The sequence below is a fragment of the Pygoscelis adeliae genome, unplaced genomic scaffold (assembly GCF_000699105.1).
Source record: "Pygoscelis adeliae isolate BGI_AS28 unplaced genomic scaffold, ASM69910v1 Scaffold4, whole genome shotgun sequence".
NCBI lineage: Eukaryota > Metazoa > Chordata > Aves > Sphenisciformes > Spheniscidae > Pygoscelis > Pygoscelis adeliae.
In genome coordinates this window covers 9539728-9560694 of record NW_008824986.1, presented here as the reverse complement: position 1 = coordinate 9560694, position 20967 = coordinate 9539728, and the positions used below count along the sequence as shown (strand labels likewise).

General features: G+C 39.2%; 1 protein-coding gene across 2 annotated transcripts in view; it reads right to left on the bottom strand.

The window, feature by feature from the left end:
• ADAM12 (ADAM metallopeptidase domain 12) overlaps positions 1-20967 on the bottom strand; it is a 187080-nt gene that overhangs the window by 75595 nt on the left and 90518 nt on the right. For both annotated transcript variants that reach the window (XM_009325861.1, XM_009325862.1), the window contains exons 4-5: positions 4728-4806; positions 1084-1160 (exon numbers count right to left, since the gene is read on the bottom strand). In XM_009325861.1, coding sequence (XP_009324136.1) covers positions 1084-1160; positions 4728-4806 — 156 coding nt within the window. The remainder of the gene's footprint in view (positions 1-1083; positions 1161-4727; positions 4807-20967) is intronic.

Sequence of the window (20967 nt, the reverse complement as noted above, 5' to 3'; positions counted from 1 at the left end):
GCACTGCATTATATTTTTACAGACTGCGAGAACAACTGGTGAATGCAGACTGCCATGGTCCATGCAAGGGGTTAATTAGAGTAAACTTGTGGAACATGCCAGATACATACCGCAGCATCCATAAAACTCCTCTCGGTGTGGGAATGAGCTACAGGAATCCCATCCACTATAGCAAATGGGTCCCTCCAACAGGGAGAGGGGTCCTGGTAACAAACTGTTTGCTCTCTCTGCTGCTGCCTGTCCCAGAACTCCGTTACAAAAGGCTTGATAACAGCACTATTGCACAAAATGCAAAATTAAGGGAAAAAGACTCCAGCTACTCATGCTGTTTGTAGATAAAGTAAACAAACCCAGAAAAGGTTGAGACAGCTGGAAATCTGACAGGAAAACTGGGTTTTCCAGGGAGAACACTAGAGCCAATTTACAGTTAATTACTGTGATTTGGAACAGCTCTGTGAGTAAATACCAGTCTCTGATTGTCCAAGTAAGGAAGATAATTGTTTCCTGAACTGTGTCCATTGTGTATTTAAAATGTTATCAGCCTGTTCCTTTCTCAAACTCAGAAGAGGTTTGGTTTCCAGCAACGTGAATCTGCTACTCTTCTGTTAACAAGTAGCTAAAATCCTAATGCTGACCATCATACCTGCCATGAACGCAATGTACTGAGCTCCACAGCCATATTTATAAAGCGATCTCTCCTAATGATGAGGCTGCTGGACGATGCATGCGTTCGCAGCTGCAAAGCAGTCCTGCCATCACTGCTGAAACAGCTCTGAGGACAAGAAGGACTGGAGGGCCACCGGGCACTGCCAGCCCAAAAATGTGCCAAGCACTGCACTGCTGCAAAAGGGTATAGAGAAGGATGGGCAGCAAGAGAGAAGGGACGTCATGGAAAACCCTCAAACTGCATTATCTATTTCTTTTTTTCTCTTCAGAGCAACTAGAGAGAAAATGTTTTTACAGAGATTGTACCAACATTTGAAAAACGGATATTGATACATTCATTAAAAGGCAAAACAAAAACTCAACAAGTAGTAGGATTGTTTCTCAAGGAGCTCAAGTATTACTGAAAAATTGGCTCACCTGAGTCCAGAGCAGGTACTGAGACTGACTGAGGAGTCGGGGTACCCTCGTACATTGCCGTGGTAATAGCAGTGACCCTGATTGCAAAAAAGAAAAAAACATTTCAGTAATCATAAAACCTCTTGACTCTCTTATTTTCTCACGGTTTTCAAAGCTGTTTTCAATTTCATTCAGCACATTGACAGCACCTTTCCTGCCCCACTAAATATTCACTGTACTTAACAGTCCAAAGGGTTCTTAAATGGAAACCTTAGGTGTTTGTAAACCCCAGAGATTGGGGTGGTGGGGGTTTTTTTGTTGTTGTTGTTTTGTGGTTTGTTTGTTTTTTTAAAGAGAGTCAACGGTATTTAAATTGCATGACTGACAACCTTTTTCTGTGTTATTTTATTTAAAGCTACAATATGGAATATTTTATAAAATTAATCAGATGAAGAAATCAGCTGACACATTTTACTACTTTCTATAGACATGCATATTTTTATTTAAGGTCATTTACATCTATGTAAATACACCTATAGGAGGTAGCTATGTATAAAGGGAAGTATAAAAAAAGCCAATCCCAACCCCAAGCTTGAAAAAAATCACAGAGCAAATGAAGGGGAAGGGAAGCAGGTTGGAAAGGAAACCTTTTATTGAATTACCAACTGAGAGGCTGCATGTTATTAAGAACAACCAAGAATAAGAGGGTCTTCTATTTTGAGAGGCAACAATCCAATTTCATTTTGCAGCTAGGTTATTGTATTTCCTTAATAATTCACTGCTTGCAAAAGGCACCCACAACAGAGATACTTTCTCAGCACATACACATATCTGTCTGGAATCAAGGTTAATTTTATTGTTGACTAAAGGTTATATTACATTCCCAATTATGTGACTGGCTGGAAAGCAATGATTGTGTCACGTCGGGCATTTCTTTTCTCATGGCTCCTTTGAATGCCACTGAAAACACTGTTGTAAAAGGTTGCTATCTTATTAGTGCAAAGGAAAGTTATCACTCATGCTTCAACCTGTCATCTCACTGTGCCTTTTTGTTACTCGGTTCGTTCACATCCATCCATCTAGCTGCATTAATTAACCTTTTCAGTTTTGGAGCATGGTTTTCACTTACAAAGCCTCACACAGCAGACTTCTAAAGACCACCTTGATTTTGTTAAAGAAAGCAATAACCATGAAAATGCTGGGCAAGATGGAATAATTCAGATATGAATTTTCTGCAAATAAGGTTATACCATGAAAAATATTTGTTTAGAGCATTTGTATTTCCAACATGAGCAACTGAACACAGAACAGCAACATCTGACTTTTTAAATACAAATGTCAGTAGCTTTTCTCAGTGAAAGAAATGACAGAAACAGGGTAATAATGTTTCACTCTTGGGTATTTTTATCATCAGTACTCATAAAGAGTCAGTAACACGTTAGCAAGGATAAAGCCACAATAAAAGGGAGGAAGTCATAGACTGAATTTTTTGGGGATGATTGCTTCAGTCACAATTGTTACGGATGTCAAAGTTTTTAGCATGAGTGTACTATTTCACTTTATTTTAATATTATCAGTTACATGCATCCAGTTGATAAGACAGGAGAAAAAACAACACTGCCCACCTCAGTACTGACTCTCACACAGTGACTCTGACACAGTCTAAAACCAAAAATAAAGTAGTTTTATTCTTGTCACTTAAAGATAAGTATAAGGCAGAGGTGCAGTTCAGAGCTCTTAAGAAGCCCAGTTTTTGGGGTTTAGCATCACCAGTGTTAAGCACAGTCCTCAGTGAAAACGGGAGGGCAAGCTGATATCTCATCCCATGCAGGCTGCTGCTGCAGTCTAGCTGTCTTTATCAAAGAGTGAATTATGGCAAAGGTCCTGATTTCTTTCCCTCTCTACACACAACTTGTCATTTTATTAACTTTGAGCTCCTTGTTGAGGCCCATTTCACAACTTCTCTGAGATCCACATGCTATATGATGCCAAAGTTCAATACCGAAAATGTAAACTTATCAGACCATGGCCTGCAATTGGACTGGTAGAAAATTGATTTCTAGCTCAGTAACTCCACTAAACTGCAGGATTTCTTTTTTCTCCTATCAAATCTTTTTATTTCTGTAAACTAGTATATAAAATGGATGACCCCCTAAAAAAAATAATTACCATGGCTGATTTGTCATACTTACTTGAGACCATTTAATAAATACCAGCTTTTGACAACTGCAAATTTTTCAAGTGCTACAAACCAGAAAAATAACCTGGACACTGACTCGTGTGCTAGAGAAACTCCCCACATGACAGCTCCACAAACCTGACTTGGTCTGACCTCCATGCAGAATTTGACTAAGCAACTTTTCTATGGGAAATTTGATTTGGTTTCAACTACAGACTATATTGATGTCCTCAGTGAAGAAGAGATATAAAAATAAAACCACAGAGACTTATCTTTTTAAAACCATTTTACAGCATTTAATGAAAAATGAATTTGCTGATCTCAAAAAAATATTTTAGGCAGCAAAACGCACTGTCAGTACTAATCATGACTTACTGCCATTATGAAAAAAGGTATTTTTTTTTTAGTAAGGGAAAGCCTAGCTATCATTAGCTGTACACATATTCATGTTAATGTAGGTTAATCTGTCGAAGAGTTGTGTGCTTCATTTCTTTCCTTTTACTTCCTCAAGTCGTATATACAGCCTTCCTGTTTCTAAAACAAATGACTATTTTCTACTAAGCTGATTTTAAGGAAGATATGAGCATCCAGCAAAAAAGAAAACACTGAAAACTTTCAAAATGATTGCTTTACTTGGGAGGTCTGGGGCTATAACGAAGATGCTTTTTCAGAAGTAAGATAGAAATAATGCCTTTCACTGATACCAGCAAAGCCCATTATGGATGGGAACACAAAGCACGATGCCTCTTCTGACAGCACCAATAAATAAGTAACATAACATAACAAATACTTTATAGGACTTAGGCAGATGAAACCACTTGCTGCATTGTTTCTAATTAAGGCGTTCATTCTGTCAGAGGACAAAAACATTACATTTGTTTATAAAAAGCAGTTTTTAACTACTGATTTTAACAAGGATCATATTAGCCATATTTATATATACATACACATAAATATAAACATGCACAAATATACACATACATACATATATATATGTGTAAAGCATATCCTTAACAGTCTTACGGTCTAGTTTAAAAAATAAACCCAAACAACCAACCCCCTCTCCCAAACCCCAGCCATAGCTTCCCCAATGCGGAAAGACACCCAAGCCTTCAAAATCTCTGATGTGAGCTTCTGCACTATGGAAATCAGATATTTAGGGCTTTCTTCCTAACTGAATCAGGCCTTTCCTCCATAACTGATCAACAATGGCTGCATTTATTATAAAATTTTAATGGGTGTATTTCCAAGAAGTTGAATAAATCTTACAGATTTTAAAAGTCACCTGGTTAAAACCCCACAGCTTGCCTTTAAAGTCTCTCTCTAAAAATTCATGTGTAGGATCACAGCAGTCAAAAAGGTACTGAAGGCAACGATAAAAAAAGATCACACATCAAGCTGTTTCATCCCATGGCTCAGATCCCGGCAGAGAGCACTCTGGGTTTTAACGATGAAGCCTCATCTACCCACGAAACACCAACCTTACCGTGTAATTGCGTGCAAGAACCACATCAGTGCCATCTTTCAAATAATGTGTTTCTGTGAAGCTGCTGGCTAATAGGCCCCTGAAAAAAATAGAGCAGACGTAATATTAAGGTCACATCACCTTGAATTTGTCCTTTAGTGGTTCCGTTTGAGACAGTGATCAAAGCCAAGCATTAATGATACAATGACTACTGGGGCTGTGTGCAAACTAAGGAAAAATATAACTCCAAATACTGAAGCTGCAGTACATGAACACTTCCTTCATTAACTGTGAAAAGACTACAAGTTTCCAGACTGCTTTCTTTTCCAAATGAGGACTGCCTGTCAGCACATCTCAGTATTGAATCTTCATGCAATTTTCAACACATTTTACATTAAATCTGAAATCTAGACATTTGGAGTATTGTTAAGTAATGGTGGTTTGTAGAAAAGGAAAATGTTTTCCTGTGTTACTTGTTCTACTATACGATGTGTTGTATTCATCAGCAAGTGACCACCCAAAGACTAGTTTAGCTCTCAGTAAATGAAACAAACTTCTTTCATTGACACTCAAGGAAAAACACTACAAGAACATTACAGAAGTTAGAGTACTGGATTCATTCTGTTCATCTGAAAAGGATATTCATGAATGGAAATCTAATGACTTGAAATGATCTATCAGGAGACAGTGAAAGACCATGTCTGTAATGAGACATTTTGTTCTCATTCTCTCCACACTTCCCCTCCTGCCTTTGGCAACGATATAAAAAATTTTGACTTGCAATTACCATTTCACGGAAATCTCGAGAGGGGGGCATGTGCGTGACAACTATGAAAACTTTTCTTTTTATAGTAAACTCATGGAATAGGGAAAGCAACATCTGTCTTTTTTAAAAAAAAGTCTTGCTATTGATCATTTTTTCAACTTCTTATCTAAAGAGCATTTCTAACAAGGCCAGAAGGAAGAATATATATTCACATTTACTCCTGACATAGGTGTTAAGCTATGTTCCTCAACACAAACGTGCTTGAGTTTTTACAAACATTGTAGTGAAATGCAAAATCACAATATAGAAGAAACCAAAGATAAATGCCACCATCACCTTCAGAAAACTGGAGAGTTCGGACTATTGAAAATCTTTGGCATAGGGTTTCATAATGAAGCCTTTCTTCCTTGGGTTGTTCATTTGAACAAACCAGGCCCTTTCTTTTACTTAAAGCTGGTTAATTCTGCACTCTTGCATATATACTAGTGTGAACTAGTACACAGTCTCGGTACATAGTTCTTGCATTTTGTATAATCATTAAAACTAGAACATGAACAAACATTTAATTTTCATTACTGGTTTATTTGCATCACATTAATATCCAATGGCTCAGTCATGATCAAGACCTGGTTGTGCTAGGATCTGTACAAACACTTACTAGAGAGAAAACTCATCTTTAAAAGCCTCTATCTTAAGGTAGAAGAAAAAAAACACTGAATGAAACAAGAAAAAAAAAAAAAGAAAAAAGAAAAGGGAAACAGGAACGTAAAAAGATGAAGATAGCAAAGCCCCAACACAATAAGTATTCAAGCATAGATTCTCACTTTACATTTTTCAGCTTGTGGGAAATATTAGCATATTAATAGATACCGAATGTTAAAACACTGCAGCGTTTGGTGGGTTGTACAGGAACTGCTCTGGATCTCAGCCAACCACCACACCTAGAGCAGGATTTGGTTGCCCAACCAAGCATCTAGTCTTGATTTAGGTACTCTATGTATTTCACCAACCAGCTCCGTAGGGACACCTCAAACACCCTGTGGTGTCTCGGATGGCACTTGACACCTATATTTATCTCACCTCTTGTGCCTGCAGCCTGTGGAAGGCCTGCCTGAAACAAAGCGTGCTGTATCCGTGTTTCTTACTGTCTCATTATCACAAAGAGCCGCTGCCTTCTTAATTATCATTACTATTTATATAACAACACTACTAAGTTCTGTACTTGGCAGGCATTCATTACCTTTGTAAAGGCAAAAGTTAAGATCCCATTGCTGTTGAAGCCAACAGAAATCTACTGCGTACTTTTTGGAAATGGGATTTCATATAGGATACCAGAACGATTTTTATTTAAGAGGACAAAATACAGGCAAGGGATAGGGCAACGACGTAGCATGAGGGCAAAGTGATTGAGCAAAATACTTGCTTTGTGCTCTGCTATTTCCAAGGTGTTTGATAAAGGTGACCTTTCTGCTTCTGTTCATTCTGCCCTCAGGCACAGATTTAGAAAATATTTCATAGATTCAGAGATTGTAATACCAGAAGGGAGCGCTGTGATCAGCAATATCTGACCTGCAGCATTACATAGGTGATTTGACTTGAATTAATCTTCTAGTACTATGACTGTGATGGAACCAGATCCATTTTCTTACTGTATAGAGCCCTTGTCTAGATCTCTCATGATGAAGAAGCTATCACAAGCCTGGTAAGTTTTTAACAGTTAATTAAGCTCAATGTAAAAACACCGCACTTTGTGTCTAGCTTGACTGTGTCAATGTTCAGTTGCCAACCACTGGATCTCATTCCCTTACATCAATGCTTCCTTTTCATTTGAGTCTTTCATGGACAGTTCTACTTACTAAAGTGAGGAAGTATAACAGGCAAACAAATTCCTGGTGTAGCTGTCATCATTCTCCCTATCAGGCATGTTTCATCAGGATGTAAGTTTGCCATCTACCCTGGTGAAAATACTGGCTGAAAATAAAAATTCCCAGGATGAGTAGTAAAAGACTAACAAGAGCACCAAGATGATGGACTAACTTAATAAAATAAAAAGTATGACCCAATGCAGAAGCCAAAGTAGGATTTCAAATCATGGAAATTTCATGTACCACTGAAGGACCTTTTTAAGAAAATGAGAAAGTTTTTCAGGAGTTTGCATTAACAGTCCTTCAGTTTAGTAACTAAGACATCGTTGCGAAGACATCTGTTTTCCTGCCACATACAGTGCTAGTGCTAGTTTGAGAGCAGGCCAGAGCAAAGGTTTTCTCCACACTGTAGAGGCTGGGGACCTCTACAAGACATGTCACCAGGGAGTCCAACCATTTCTGGCAGAGAAAGAAGCTGTTATCCCCACTTTCAAAATGTCTAATATCTTAAAAGCTGCATAGTTGAATAAGCACGTAGCATTAGTATCCAGGGACAGCAAGTCATGTAAAGGCATTTTTGAAAGGTTATGAAAACTTAGTGTAACAAGCACTCAAATTCCACAACTGAGTGCGCACCACTTCACTTCCCGATTATGGCAATACAGTTTAACACACAAAACAATTAATTCAATGTATGTATCTATTAGGTAATTTAATTACTTCCCTCAAAAAGATATGCAATGTAATAGATTGATTTACATTTCTGCTTTTGACCCTCAGTAAAGGAGATTAATAGAGGAAAGTAAATAAATTTAGATGGCAAGCTACTTAACCTAATTGGATCAATGTAATTCTGAAAAAGCAGGGATCAAAATAACATTAATATATCATAGTACAATTCATCACCATGTCTGGAGTTTCAAATGTTGTCAGCTACAATGCTCAGCAGTACCAGATGATTATCAATTTTTTGCACTGCATGAAGAAGCAAAACCAAATGTTATCCAGAACTGCATCAACTGCTGGATATGATTAAAAAAAATCAATTGAAGCAACACCACAACTTTCTCATTTATTCTCCGAAGATGTAAAAGTGCAATTCTTGAGTTAAATTACTTATGTACTTAGTCCCTGTGTTTGTCAGCACCGTGGAATTTTTCACATTTTCCAGAGCCAAATTAACAAGTAGAAGCTTCGATGGCCCAGAAGGACAAGTTTTATCCCTCCTGATCTATGACAGACACAGCACAGGCTCCCTCATCCTCTGTAAATCAGTAGTAAGCTTACCTGTTAGATTTGCTGAAACACTTTCAGGTGTCAAGCAGCTTCCACTGACCTAAGCCTCAGGGCTTACTTAAACTTCTAACCCTCACCTTCCCTGCCCCCTGCAACATGAAGTCTTAGGCAGTTTGTTTGGGGAGGGGGAAAATGCCCTGTTTTAAACACATCAAATTTTTTACTCAATCCATTTAATGACAGGAATGGTAATTTAACACATTGCCTCTCACTTGCAAATGAGAAAAACACTCTCTGCTCTCCAGGCACCAATATATTATTTCAAAAGGTTATAATGATATTTCATCACCCAGGGAGAGTCAGAGAGAGGGAGTCGCAGAAGTTAGAGATGGAAAAAATCTAGTGGATCATACAGACGGCCTTCCTGGAAGCCACGCATGCTGTAGATCAAATTAGGTTCTGTCTCATCGAGCTTCAAATGTCAGAAGCAATGCTGATCCCACCACTTTCAAAGGTAGATTACTTTGCATTCCAACAGATGTTACTGTCATGATGCATTTCCTGATATTCAGCCTTTTCCAGTTTTTTCTAGTTACACTTCTTTCACTAGCTGAAACAATTGCTTTTCCTTCTTGGTACATATATCATTCAGATAGGCGCAGATTATTATCAAATTCTCCCTTAACCATCCATGTGCCAAGTAGAGAATATCAGGCTATAAAAAATGACAAGAACTGTGTACTTTTCCTGTTAGTGCTACTCAGGAAAAATCTAAGCATCATCACAGGAGTTGCAAACTGGGGTTTCCCTTGGTGATATAGGAGAAACCGGTAGACAAAAGCCTAAGGAGCAAACCTCTTTCTAGCAGCACACAGGCTTGCTTTTCGATCTGTCTTTTAGGATGAAATTTTTTTGGTTGCCCTCCCTGTTCCAGGTCATCCCCCTGCAATACAGATATAAGGGGGAAGACACTAACACTGTTATCCATCAAAATGGATCTACAAGTCTCTCAAAGCTGCTCTGTGAGACTGAAGTGACACCCAGCAACCGAGATTCAACAGCACTGCTTTAAAGCCAAACAATATGATGTCTGGATGCTCTGGTACACGTTTCTTCAACATCCTGGGTGGTGCGTGGCTCACTGTTACACATCTCAGAAGGACTATGCCTTGCTCTGGCATGACATGGAGCATAAAACTTGACCTTTGCTTCAGCAGGGAATCAGGGCTGGCAGAAAAGACCTAAGTTTTTACAACAATAAATCCCTGCTTCTGCTAGCGCTGTCTGTTAGTGCTAGCGAGTGAGCAGGGACCTGGGCTGCTTCTTTTGGGTAGGCGCTCTGTGGCATACAGCCCAAACCCACCCAGCACTCCCATGGATGTGGCATGATCTGCCTACTGCCATCAAGAATTAACTAGGACTTTGAGATGGGGTAAAGCGAAGCAGGAACTGGACACTTAGCTAAAATCCCATGCCTGAAATAGAAACACCATAAGCAATTTCTAAAAGCAGCACTGTGTTTTCTTTTGAATCTCATGGAGGTGTAAAGCAGCCTCAAATCTGAGCTAGAGCTTTGTCGACTATTTGATTCTGAGGTCTGACACACTTAGGAATGAATCTTGGGTAAACTGCATATACACTGCAAGACTCACAGCACTGAGATGTATGGTCTGATTTTTGCTTCTGCAACTTCTTATCCTGTGGAAAGGTTTGGAAATGCAGCCCCTAATCTTCACCCTAAATCTTGTTTCAAATATGGTCACACATGGACATCTCTGTTCTGGGGTCCAACACCACAGCAACACACTCTTTGGTTAGGAGGTTTCACAGGGTTGCTTTTAATGATACAGAAAAGGTGCTGTGAACCTATTGAGCTTTGGAGAGGAACATACACTTTTCATGATCTTAAGTTTGCTTTTCTGCTTACCTTTGGTTTTGATTAACATCTCAGTATAGTTACACTACTTTAAGAACTGGTGTTTTAGGAAGACCATTAAATATTCCTATGGCATCTCAAATGATGACAGTCAGCTGCTCTACATACTCTGTGGGAGCATTGATCATAATAAGCCACCGGTAGTGCAAGGCTGACTCAAACCTGACTGTGGTGCTTCCCTTCTCCTCAGATATGCTGCCTGCAGCTCAGACAGACATCTGACCTTTACTTATACTTGTTACTCCTTCTCCTCCTTCCGAATGATAAAGTGCCTGTTTTCTCCCCCATCCAAGTACTGCCTCACTCTGTTATACAAATTCTTATTAAAAGCCTTCCGGCTGTGCATTTTAAACCTTGCCTACAAATGGGGGAGCTGAGGAGAGTGAAACAGGATGGCATATAGGCAGTTATAAAAATAGTCATCTAAACTTCTGTCTACTGACACCAGCGTATTCCATTAATTCTTAAGCATCTCAGTTCAGGTAATTTTGACCTTTATACTGGAATTAGTTGTTATTTCTTCAGTTGCTGTATTTCTTCACAGGCATATCCAGAGGAATAAGCAAGACTGTTAAGTCTGCTGCTTCTGCAGTGGTGGTCTCAGTGCAAGTACCTCCTGATATTCACAAAAGCAATATTCACAGAGGCGTTTTTCAATTCTTCTTTCTCATTACAATATAACGAATGAGTGAAGCATGGGTAATGAGTTTCCCATGCACAGGCACCTAACATCATCCTATTCACAAAACCACGACATATTCTTTAAACACGCCACATTCTTTCCCCTTGTTTAATTATCTTAAGTGATTTGAAATGCTTTTGGACATTTTCCCATTCAATGTCTCCATAATATCCCATCTGCTACACTCCAGTGTGCTGCCATAGAGGGACTGCAATGTCATAATTGAAGAACCTGAGAGACTGAAATTCGCAGAGCTTAATTAGCACAACAATTCTGAGAAAAAGAGGAGAGCAAAATAAAACTATAATAGCTAGGAAATCAACCAAGCATCCAAAGTTTCAATATTAACTCTATGGTAGTAGCCTCTGGCCTATTTCATGTGGTCTGTAGATAGACAATTTGAGCTGATCATATGCTACATTTGAAAAATAGGTCTCTGTACTTCTACCCAGTTCTTTTGATGCAGAAATTAATATAATCCTGTGTCTACTGGACTCCATGTTAAAATCCCACTCCCATCCCCTTGCATGAGTAGAACGGTATCTGGCAGAAAGAGAGCAAATTTCCATAAACACATGCTACAACGTCAAAAGTGAGAGCCACACTCTGAGTTATCCCTAGACAGTGTGTTGAAACACAGGTACTCTCATCGATAGCTGCTCTCTGGTGTGCTGGGGATAGGGAGACAAGAGGGACAAGCACAGCATTTAAAGCCTACAAGCGTCCTGTCTTCAGAACCAGTCATTATATGTGGTTGCAGCGTATAGAAAACCAAAGAACTAAGCAAACAAATCTGAACAACTAAGGGAGAAAACCACCTCCCTAGCTGGAAATCACTGAGTGATTGAGAGCTTTCTTGTTTCCTGACTGCTTGGAAAATAAACCATAAACCTCACCTCCCCAAATCAATAGAAAAAGACTGAAATGAAATTAAGCACATCAGTGGCCTCCCATGCTGTTCCAGGCTCTCACCTGCACACCCTGCTTTCATTACTCATTGTAATGTTTATGGCAAACATTTACTTGCCAAAACTGTAGCATTTATTTTATCATTCTAATTCCAAAATGTTAATGCAGAGACGACTGCTAACCAGTGTTGCGGTGAAAGCATGTTCTCCCTTGGAAGAAGATAAACAACATGTTTTCCAACAAAGCAGATGGGTAAAAAAAAGTTCTCTCCCTAAAACGACTTAAGCTTGGCCAAAACCCTCAGGGTAGTCATACTGGGACAGCATTAGGTACCTTGCACCTCAGGTGGTCATTAAGGGAAGAAGCAACCCACATGACGCGTGAGGGAATGAGAGGAATACCAGCAAGGTTTGCTCCATCTTCACAAGTGAGCTTGGAGCCATAGCAAAACTTCTCCAGCAGAAGAGGGAATGGCATCATTTACTTCTGTGAGCTTTGACTAAAACTGCTCATCTTGCACACACCGAAAGCCAAAGTCAGAACTGGTTTCCCAGCATCCCGCCCATGTTAACCTCAAAGATGTTCTGACTTCGTTTTTCACCAGCCAACTCCAATATACCAGAGCGGCATTTGACAGTTTTCAGCATCTCTCTCACAGAATTGTCCTAGGAGAGCTCCTTGTGAGGAATATTTTATATTACCTCCTTGAGCTTCCCTGTGTAGTGGAATAATAGAAATCATGTTATCAGTTCAGCTGGGCAGTATGCCATGAAAAGCAAACACCTTCAGTAAATGCTCCAGAGTAACACCAGCCACAAATTGCTGTCAGCTACAGAGAGATGACAGGGCTTATTGGCTAACTGATTTTTGATGGGAAAATACAATTCTGTACATTTAGGCAAACTATGTAGGCTTACTGCTTTAGAGATATTTTACTGTGTGAGCTACATTAAGTAGTTTTAACTTAGAATAATGGAAGTGGCTGTGAAACCCTGAAGCAACATGCCAAAAGTAAAGCATTATGCCAGAAATAACCACTGAATTACTACACCTCTGAAGTATCTATGGCAAAGATCAAAAGTAATGTGCACTGCTATGCTGCAGGCTGAACCCGGACAAATTTACGCAACTCAGTATTCTGAATTGGCTTTGGCTAGACTAAAGACTAACATGGTTCTGAAACCTCTGGCTCCCCTTCCATGGATCTGTTCCTCAGATGACAATACTGTAGTTTCTTATGAAATGCATACTTCCTATTATTATGCTTCCACTAAAACTTGTACAAGACAATCTAGGGGCTTTTTTTTAAAGATTTTGATCTTGAATGCAGAACACAGCATTAGAGTTACAGATGTAGGCAACACAGACAGTACCGTAAAATCGTGGCTCAAAGGATTCACTAGAAAACATTGAGATGTTTCAGAAGCTAAGAAGTACATATATCACAAGTGGCAGACATAATATTTTAATGCATTCTTTTCTAACATCACAGTACTGCTTTTCATAAAACAAATTCTTTATAGTCCCTGTAACACTTCTAGGATGGCATATTTTCATTAAATAGTAAGTTTGGAGATATTGGGCTGGAAAGCTGTCAAAGTCTATTTGAAATGTTTCACTCAATTAAATATGTCATTTGTAGCTGAGTAAAATTATGCTGCTGAACAGATGTCATTGGGCAAATTGTCTAACTATATTTTCATCTGAACATTTCCAGACTAGTATAGAATTCTATTTAAAACATCCAAGAAAACTAGTCCTAACATGGAAAATTTATAAACTTAGAAATTTAAGCAACTTAAATGAAAAATCAAGACTTATTAAAATATAACTAACAAAATGTAAATAGTACTGTGGGATTACAAAAGGTTATATGCAAGCATCTGCAATACTTTTAGAAAGCCAGGCTCTTATGTTAATGTAAAGTCCCTGAGCGCAGGTTTATTCTTAGACTCTAACAAATAATCACATCCTTTTTGTAACTTATTTTTGCTTTTGAGTGTGTACCTGTAGGTTTGCATTTGCATTTTTAATTTAAATGAAGTTGTCTTGCCATTTCTGCCAGTTTGTTGAAACATAAAATAGTATTTTTGTTTTACTAAACCCACAATTTTTTCCTTGTCACAAGAATGAGCCATTTGCCCTAAGTAGGCTGTACTCCTATTTGACTTGCAGAACACCATTGACTTTTACAGATATGCCTTCATTTTGCCCTACGCCTCACTGTCTCTCTCGCTAACCTTTTAAAATTCTAGATGGAGAGAGCAGTGTCGTTTAAGGAAATTTTTGTGCAACATCTGTGTTTAGGTGTCAAGCCTATAAATCTGGTACGCATCTTCATTTAAAACTAAGTAGGTGCAACAGCCATAAGATTGGCTGCATGTTGTCAGACAAAAGGTCCACCTAGTCCTATACTCTGTCTCCAACAGTGGCCAATACTAGGGAAATAACTCGTGAAGAGGGCAAGCATGCTACATTTCCCTGAAATACTGCTCCCGGTCAGCCTCCAAATCCTTTATGAGCCAGGGACAAATGTGGAGTGGAGACTCTGAGATTAAGCAAGAGCTCACAAGGATGTTCTCACTCTCCCCTGACACTCTTCCTTTCAAATTAAAGCAGTGACTTCCATGAAGATCAATTAATTTGGTAACACAACAAGACTGCAGCTGCAGATTTCAGGCAACGTGTTAAGGCTAATGGCAGCAATTACAGCATGGTGTGCTTGGAAGTCTGCTCCCGTCCATGGAAGTAGATGGATAAGGCTTTGATTTTGGTGCCTAGCACAATTTTACTGGGACAGAAAAACAGCCAGTAAGATACCCACTGTCTCAGTAACATGTATGCTTTTGTTTGGAGGCTGACTATGAATGCTCATGTGGTTTTCAAGTGTGTAAGGGTTATTCTTCCTGGAGCAAGCAAAGCTGCATGAGGTCATGGACTCCTGTTAACTCTACTCCAATCCAATAAAAATACAATCGCTCTCTGGCTTTGCTAGCAGCATTATTTCTCGCATGAAGGTGTAACTGCGCATTTTCTGAACCACTTCTGAAATGAGCACATCCTCCACTGTTCAGGCTCGAAGACGGCGGGCTGCTCCTGCCCTGTACCAACTGCCTCAGCCCCTGCAACAGAGGAGCACATCCCGAACACTGCATCAGCTGTTGGCATATGGCACTTCAGGTGACTTGGGAAAGCCTAGAGTGATTTTTCAAGTAACATTAGGCTACACTCTCAGAGGATGATGGCTCATTTCCAACTAATTCTGCTTCAACATATGGCTTGAAATTGGGATGAGGTGATGCGGGTGTTTGCAGAACAAAAACATGGCCCTGAGGTACCAAGCAACGAGTGAGTTTATAGAGTGGAGGCATCTGAGAGAAAGGATGGGGGTTGAAATATTTCTCCTTCCTTTCCTCTTTCTTACCCATTAATTACTTTCCTACATTCCCTGCATTTTACCTTAACTATTCTTCATCATCTTTCCATTCCCTCTCCTTTTCCCCACATTATTCCTCCATAGCCTCCTTTCATCACCTCTTACATGTCTATGTTATTATTACACTGTTAAACAGGAGATACATTTTTCTTAGTAAGCAAGAAAAAAAAGCAACACAACCACATTGGTGCTTTTCTGAAACAAACCTCAAATCTGTGGGTACCACAACACAGCCGGCAGTTGCCAGGGCACCAAGCGACCAACTCCACAAGACGTGACTTCAGTGGGACCTCTAATGGAGATAACACAGATCATCAGCCCTGTTTGTCAGGTCAGGCTCCACGTTCACGTTTTTCAGGCAGGAAGGGACGAATGGCCAGCAAAATCAGGACACTGGGGTAAGGGTAAACTAGGTTTTAAGCTTTTTTCTTTGTTCTTTCACCTCTCTGCTGCACACTTCCACTGTATCTAATTCGTTGACTCTGCCATGTGTCAGAATCCTTTATGAACCAATTAAACACATTAATTCAACAGCAAATGACAGCAGGAAAACATCATATCAATGCCTGTGGCTTTAGCTAGGTGAGCTGGCTCACTGCAGACTATGAGTGTGGCAGAGCTGCAGTAGACAGACATGGGAAGGAAGGGCAGGCAGTGGGGCTGGGGCATGAGGACCTCTCCTCCCCACTCCAGCAGCAAGCCTGCCATCAGAAACACAAAGAAAAACCCCACAGCATCAGCTGCTTCTGCTTCTACTTATTTAGGAATTGATTAATGTCAGAAACAGATTCTGACTTCTTGCTACAGTAAGTTTTTTTGCTGGCCTAGGGGTCCAAACTTGCTTCTCACCCACTTCAAGGGCATCTCATTGCACTGAAGTCACTGGAGGTATGCTGGTAAAGAGCGTGGGTGAGAGAAGGATCGACACTGTCTTTTAGCAGTTAAGACACAAAATCGTAATTTTTCTTTTCAATTCAAGGAAGTAATTAGTTTATAATAACATTTAACATTTAGTTGCTGACAGAGATATGAAACTTATCTTATATAAGTCATTTTAATTATTCCTACTAAGCAAGACCTCAAAAATATTGCGTAGTGTAAGCTAACAATGCCTTTCCAGATATTTTTGATTCTACTGTCATTTGAAAAATTGATGCCTAGAGCATCAGCATTTATCAAGCTCATTATAGATTTCATCCGAATGACTGCAGATAATTAAAAGTATGCTTCATTTTTATTGTAATGTGTTCCCCCCTAACACTGCAAAGTAATTCTGTTGTTGCTCAGGGTTTTAGGAATTAATGTAGACTCATCTGCCAGAAAATAAAGTTCCACGGGTTTGTATACAAACTATTCATATATACAGACATGAGTCAAACATGCAGAAATGGTATGTGCATACACACACACACACATATATACTTTGGCACACTATATGCATTTGCATATACATAAAATAGCCTTAGAAGTGAATGGTTATTTCAGATACACAGCTTCAGACACTTGGGTAACCATCCTCTGAAAACCAGGCTTTCCAAAGGCACTTGGTCAAGTTGGACACACAAAATCCCTTTAGAAAATGTTTGTCATATTTATCTGCTACCTATATGAAATATATGCACCTCATGCCCCATAATCTTACACCACACAGAATTATTCCCACTTCAATAAAGCATATGTACGCTACTACTGTGGACATCAGTGGAGAAATCTCAGCAGCATATTGCTTTATTTTGGGTACGTGTTACTAACTTAGAAGATGCCCAGAGTGAAGAAAGCAATCTTTCAGAAACTGTTCAACAGGATTCTGGGAAGCCACCCTTCTTGAGCTAAGATTTAAGTGATATATTGAAAGTGATGTAAAACCCAATAGGAAACTTCTGAATTAACTCAGCTTCCTCTGCATTGGGAACTACGTCATTCACATATAAAAAGCTGGATTGCCGTATAAATGTAGGGCATGCATTTCCACACAGCACTGAACTAATATGAGTTTAAATATTTTTTTCTACTATTCATGGATCAGGCTATGCCTGTCATACCTGGAACTGCTATGATAGTTGTTAATAATGTTCATATAAAACATACATATGAAAATTTTTTGACTGTTTATGAGTTTGCAATAATTAGTGCAACACCGAGTTTGACTTGCATAAGTATAATAAATTGCACCTAGAAACTTGCTTGATTCTAGAATCCTTAACAGTACTTCAATTAAATAACATCATGTATGATGAATTTTCCTTGGCACACCTTTATCATCAAATGCTTTATGTTTTTACATGACTTTCCAGGTTACTTTGAAACTAAAATTACCCATAAATAGCAGTAGCATTAAAAAGCAATTACAGATACATGCCTTTTTTATGCCTCTACTATAATCCACATTCTGGTAAATCAGAGAGAGACTATTTAATGACACGGGCACAGAAAAAACTAATGATTTAGTATTAACGTCCATGTGAAGCAGTGCTAGCAAAGGGTTGGTGAGATAGTTTCAGACTGAGGTAAGAAAGAGAAAAAAAATATAAGGAGTAGAATATGACATAAATATTAGGAAATAGATCTGTATTTTATAAAGGCCATTTTATCCAAGACAGTTTAGGTTTCCTCCCACGCACAGAATGAATTCACAGTGAATAAACCCTGACTCATGAGAATATTTCACATGCAGATTTAGATTTTATGTAAATTATTTAAGTATGTTTTAGAAAGTTTGGGCAGTGACGTAGAAATGTTCCCCTGTCTATGTACATCAGTCAAAGAAACACCAAGGAATTTGTAAGGGTAAAAGTTTTGCCAACAGACTTAAGACTAGACTGTGACACAGAAAAGATGAGACTCTATTATTCTATCCCTTAAAACTGCCTCCTCCTGACAACAGGAGGAGAAGGCAGTGCATTGGACCGGGCTGTGCTAGCAGTACAAAAACCTCTGCCCAGAACAGCACATTGCAAACTGGAGAAACCTAAACCCAGAGAATGTGGACACATACATTAATGCCAGTCAATATCCAAAAGGAAAATTTTGCAAAATTCACATCTGGAATATCAAAAGAAAGGTTAATTCATCACATGAAAGGATAAGATTTTTTTGCTTTATCTCCTGGTTATGTCCAAACCACTCAGAATTATCTTCATTTTATTTGAGTTACACTCAAGCCAGGACATATTCCTCCATGTTTCAGTGCTGGATAGTATCGGATAAGGCAAGAGATTGCTTTTAATGACGGAGAGGTAAAACGACAAAACCCCTAGAGTAAGCCCCTCCGAAAGAGTTCTCCAAAGGAGAACTGTTGAGTCACTACAAGAAGCTCAGTGTAATCAATGTGTAATTGTCCACTGCATTGTAGAAACAAAAGAATTCTGTTTGCTTTCATGCACATTGCTGAATTTTTACTCCTTAAATTTATTTATGTCCAAAAAAATACATATGATATTTTATTGTTGATTCTCTTACCTAAAATAAAGGGTGTTTTTTTCATTTAAGCTGGACGCTGCCATTAAGTCAGTATGACAGGGTAATTATGAGGCTGTTTTATCTGATGAGAGGTGTTACACTGTGATGCAACGCTTCCACAGCAAAAAGCAGGAGATAAAATTTTATCAGTACTGTGCCAGCTGCCCAAACAACACTGAACACACTGGAGGTGTGCAGGAGACTTTCTACCACTCGTGTGTCTGTCTGCTACCCAAAGCCGGACAAGCCTACAACAGCGTTGTCGACAACCAAAAATACCAAACAAAAAAGCTCTAACCCAGCTCAGTCAGGTGAGGGAACAGAAGACACAACCAGAGCTGCTAACAAAATAGCAGGGAATTCGTCAATCTGGGAAACGTGTAACGGGATACTGAGCCTTGCCCCTCCAGACTTCTGGTTTTAATTAGATCCTTGTCCAAAATAATGGAAAGGTTTTTCGCAAGTGATGGCTGATGTGTAGATTGCAAAAAATGAACTGGTCTGAGATTAGACAGTGATATCATAGTACAATACACTCAATCTAGCCACAGTCCCCTTTCCCCCCTCAATTCTGCCAAATGCCTATTTTGTTATCAGTCTGAGCAGGAAAGAGATACTGTGTAAATTCCCAACTATTCTCTCGCTATTAGGAGACAGGAGGCAAAGCACAACTGAGGTAGACGAAGTGGGAAGGGTATGGAAGGGTGCAGTAAAACTGGCTTACATGTTCTGCATGCAAAGCTCATCAGTCCCAGGCATGTTAGTCCAGCATCTCAGACAGCTAACTAATGCAATAAAAGGAACAAAAGAAAAACAGAAATAAAGATAAACACCTAGGAAAATCAAAGCAACAACCACCAAAGAAGCATGCAGAATTTTTCCTTAATATTTGTAGGCATTTTCCAGGTGTCAGTAATGCTTTGAGACATCCTTCTACTGCTTTGAATGCTTTTCTTCCCTATCTCCTGACTATTTTTTATGGGAAGTGGTTGTTTTTTCTTAATTAAATTTTCACTGCACCTTCATTGCATTCACATTTTGACCTAATTTTCCACATAGGAGTCAGGCCCTTTATTTCAGTAATAAACCACATGTACCCTGCCATGGCTTTTAGGTAGGATAGAAGTTTTTATGATAACCGCTGTTATCATAGCCCTAATATTTTTAGATGCCATTAATGAAATACCTCTACTTGATTCTTCCCTTTAAGGCCAACCTGCTAGCTCCTGGATTTCCCCTTGGTCTGCTCCAATTTGTTACGCTCCAGAGAGGATGAATATCCCAGCTGTACTTCAGAAAGTGCAATGGCTTGCAATTTGCATGACCTTCTGAGATATGCTGTTTCCCCATATTGTAACGTTCCAACAGAGATGAGCTTTGGTCTGCAGCCCAAGACACCGGGTTTTTCAGCATTGAGAGCTATGAGGAAGTTTTCCTTGGAAGATGGTCCTCAGTTCAACAGTTAATTTCTTTACCTTGATCTGACAGAAATATTTACTCTTAAAGAGTACATCAGCTGATGAATGTACATACCTTGTTTCATAAACATATTTTGGACATATATCAAAAGTGCACAGGAAGCAATATTTCATAAATATTAGTGCAAATCAGCAGAACCTCATTATCTCCTACTGAGCTATGGTGAATTATATCACCTGAAAGAGATATGACAACAAAAAATAGAGTTCAAAAGAGATCGCGTCCTTGTGGAAGAAGGGGCAGGCGACTCAAGAAGAGTACAGGGATCTCGTTAGGTCGTGCAGAGAGGAAATGAGAAAGGCAAAAGCCTAGCTAGAATGCAACCTGGCCGCTGTCATTAAAGACAACAAAAAAAGTTTTTACAAATATATTAATGACAAGAAGAGAGCCAAGGAGAATCTCCATCCTTTATTGGATGCAGGGGGGAACATTGTCACTGAGGATGAGGAAAAGGCTGAGGTACTTAATGCCTTCTTTGCCTCAGTCTTTAGCA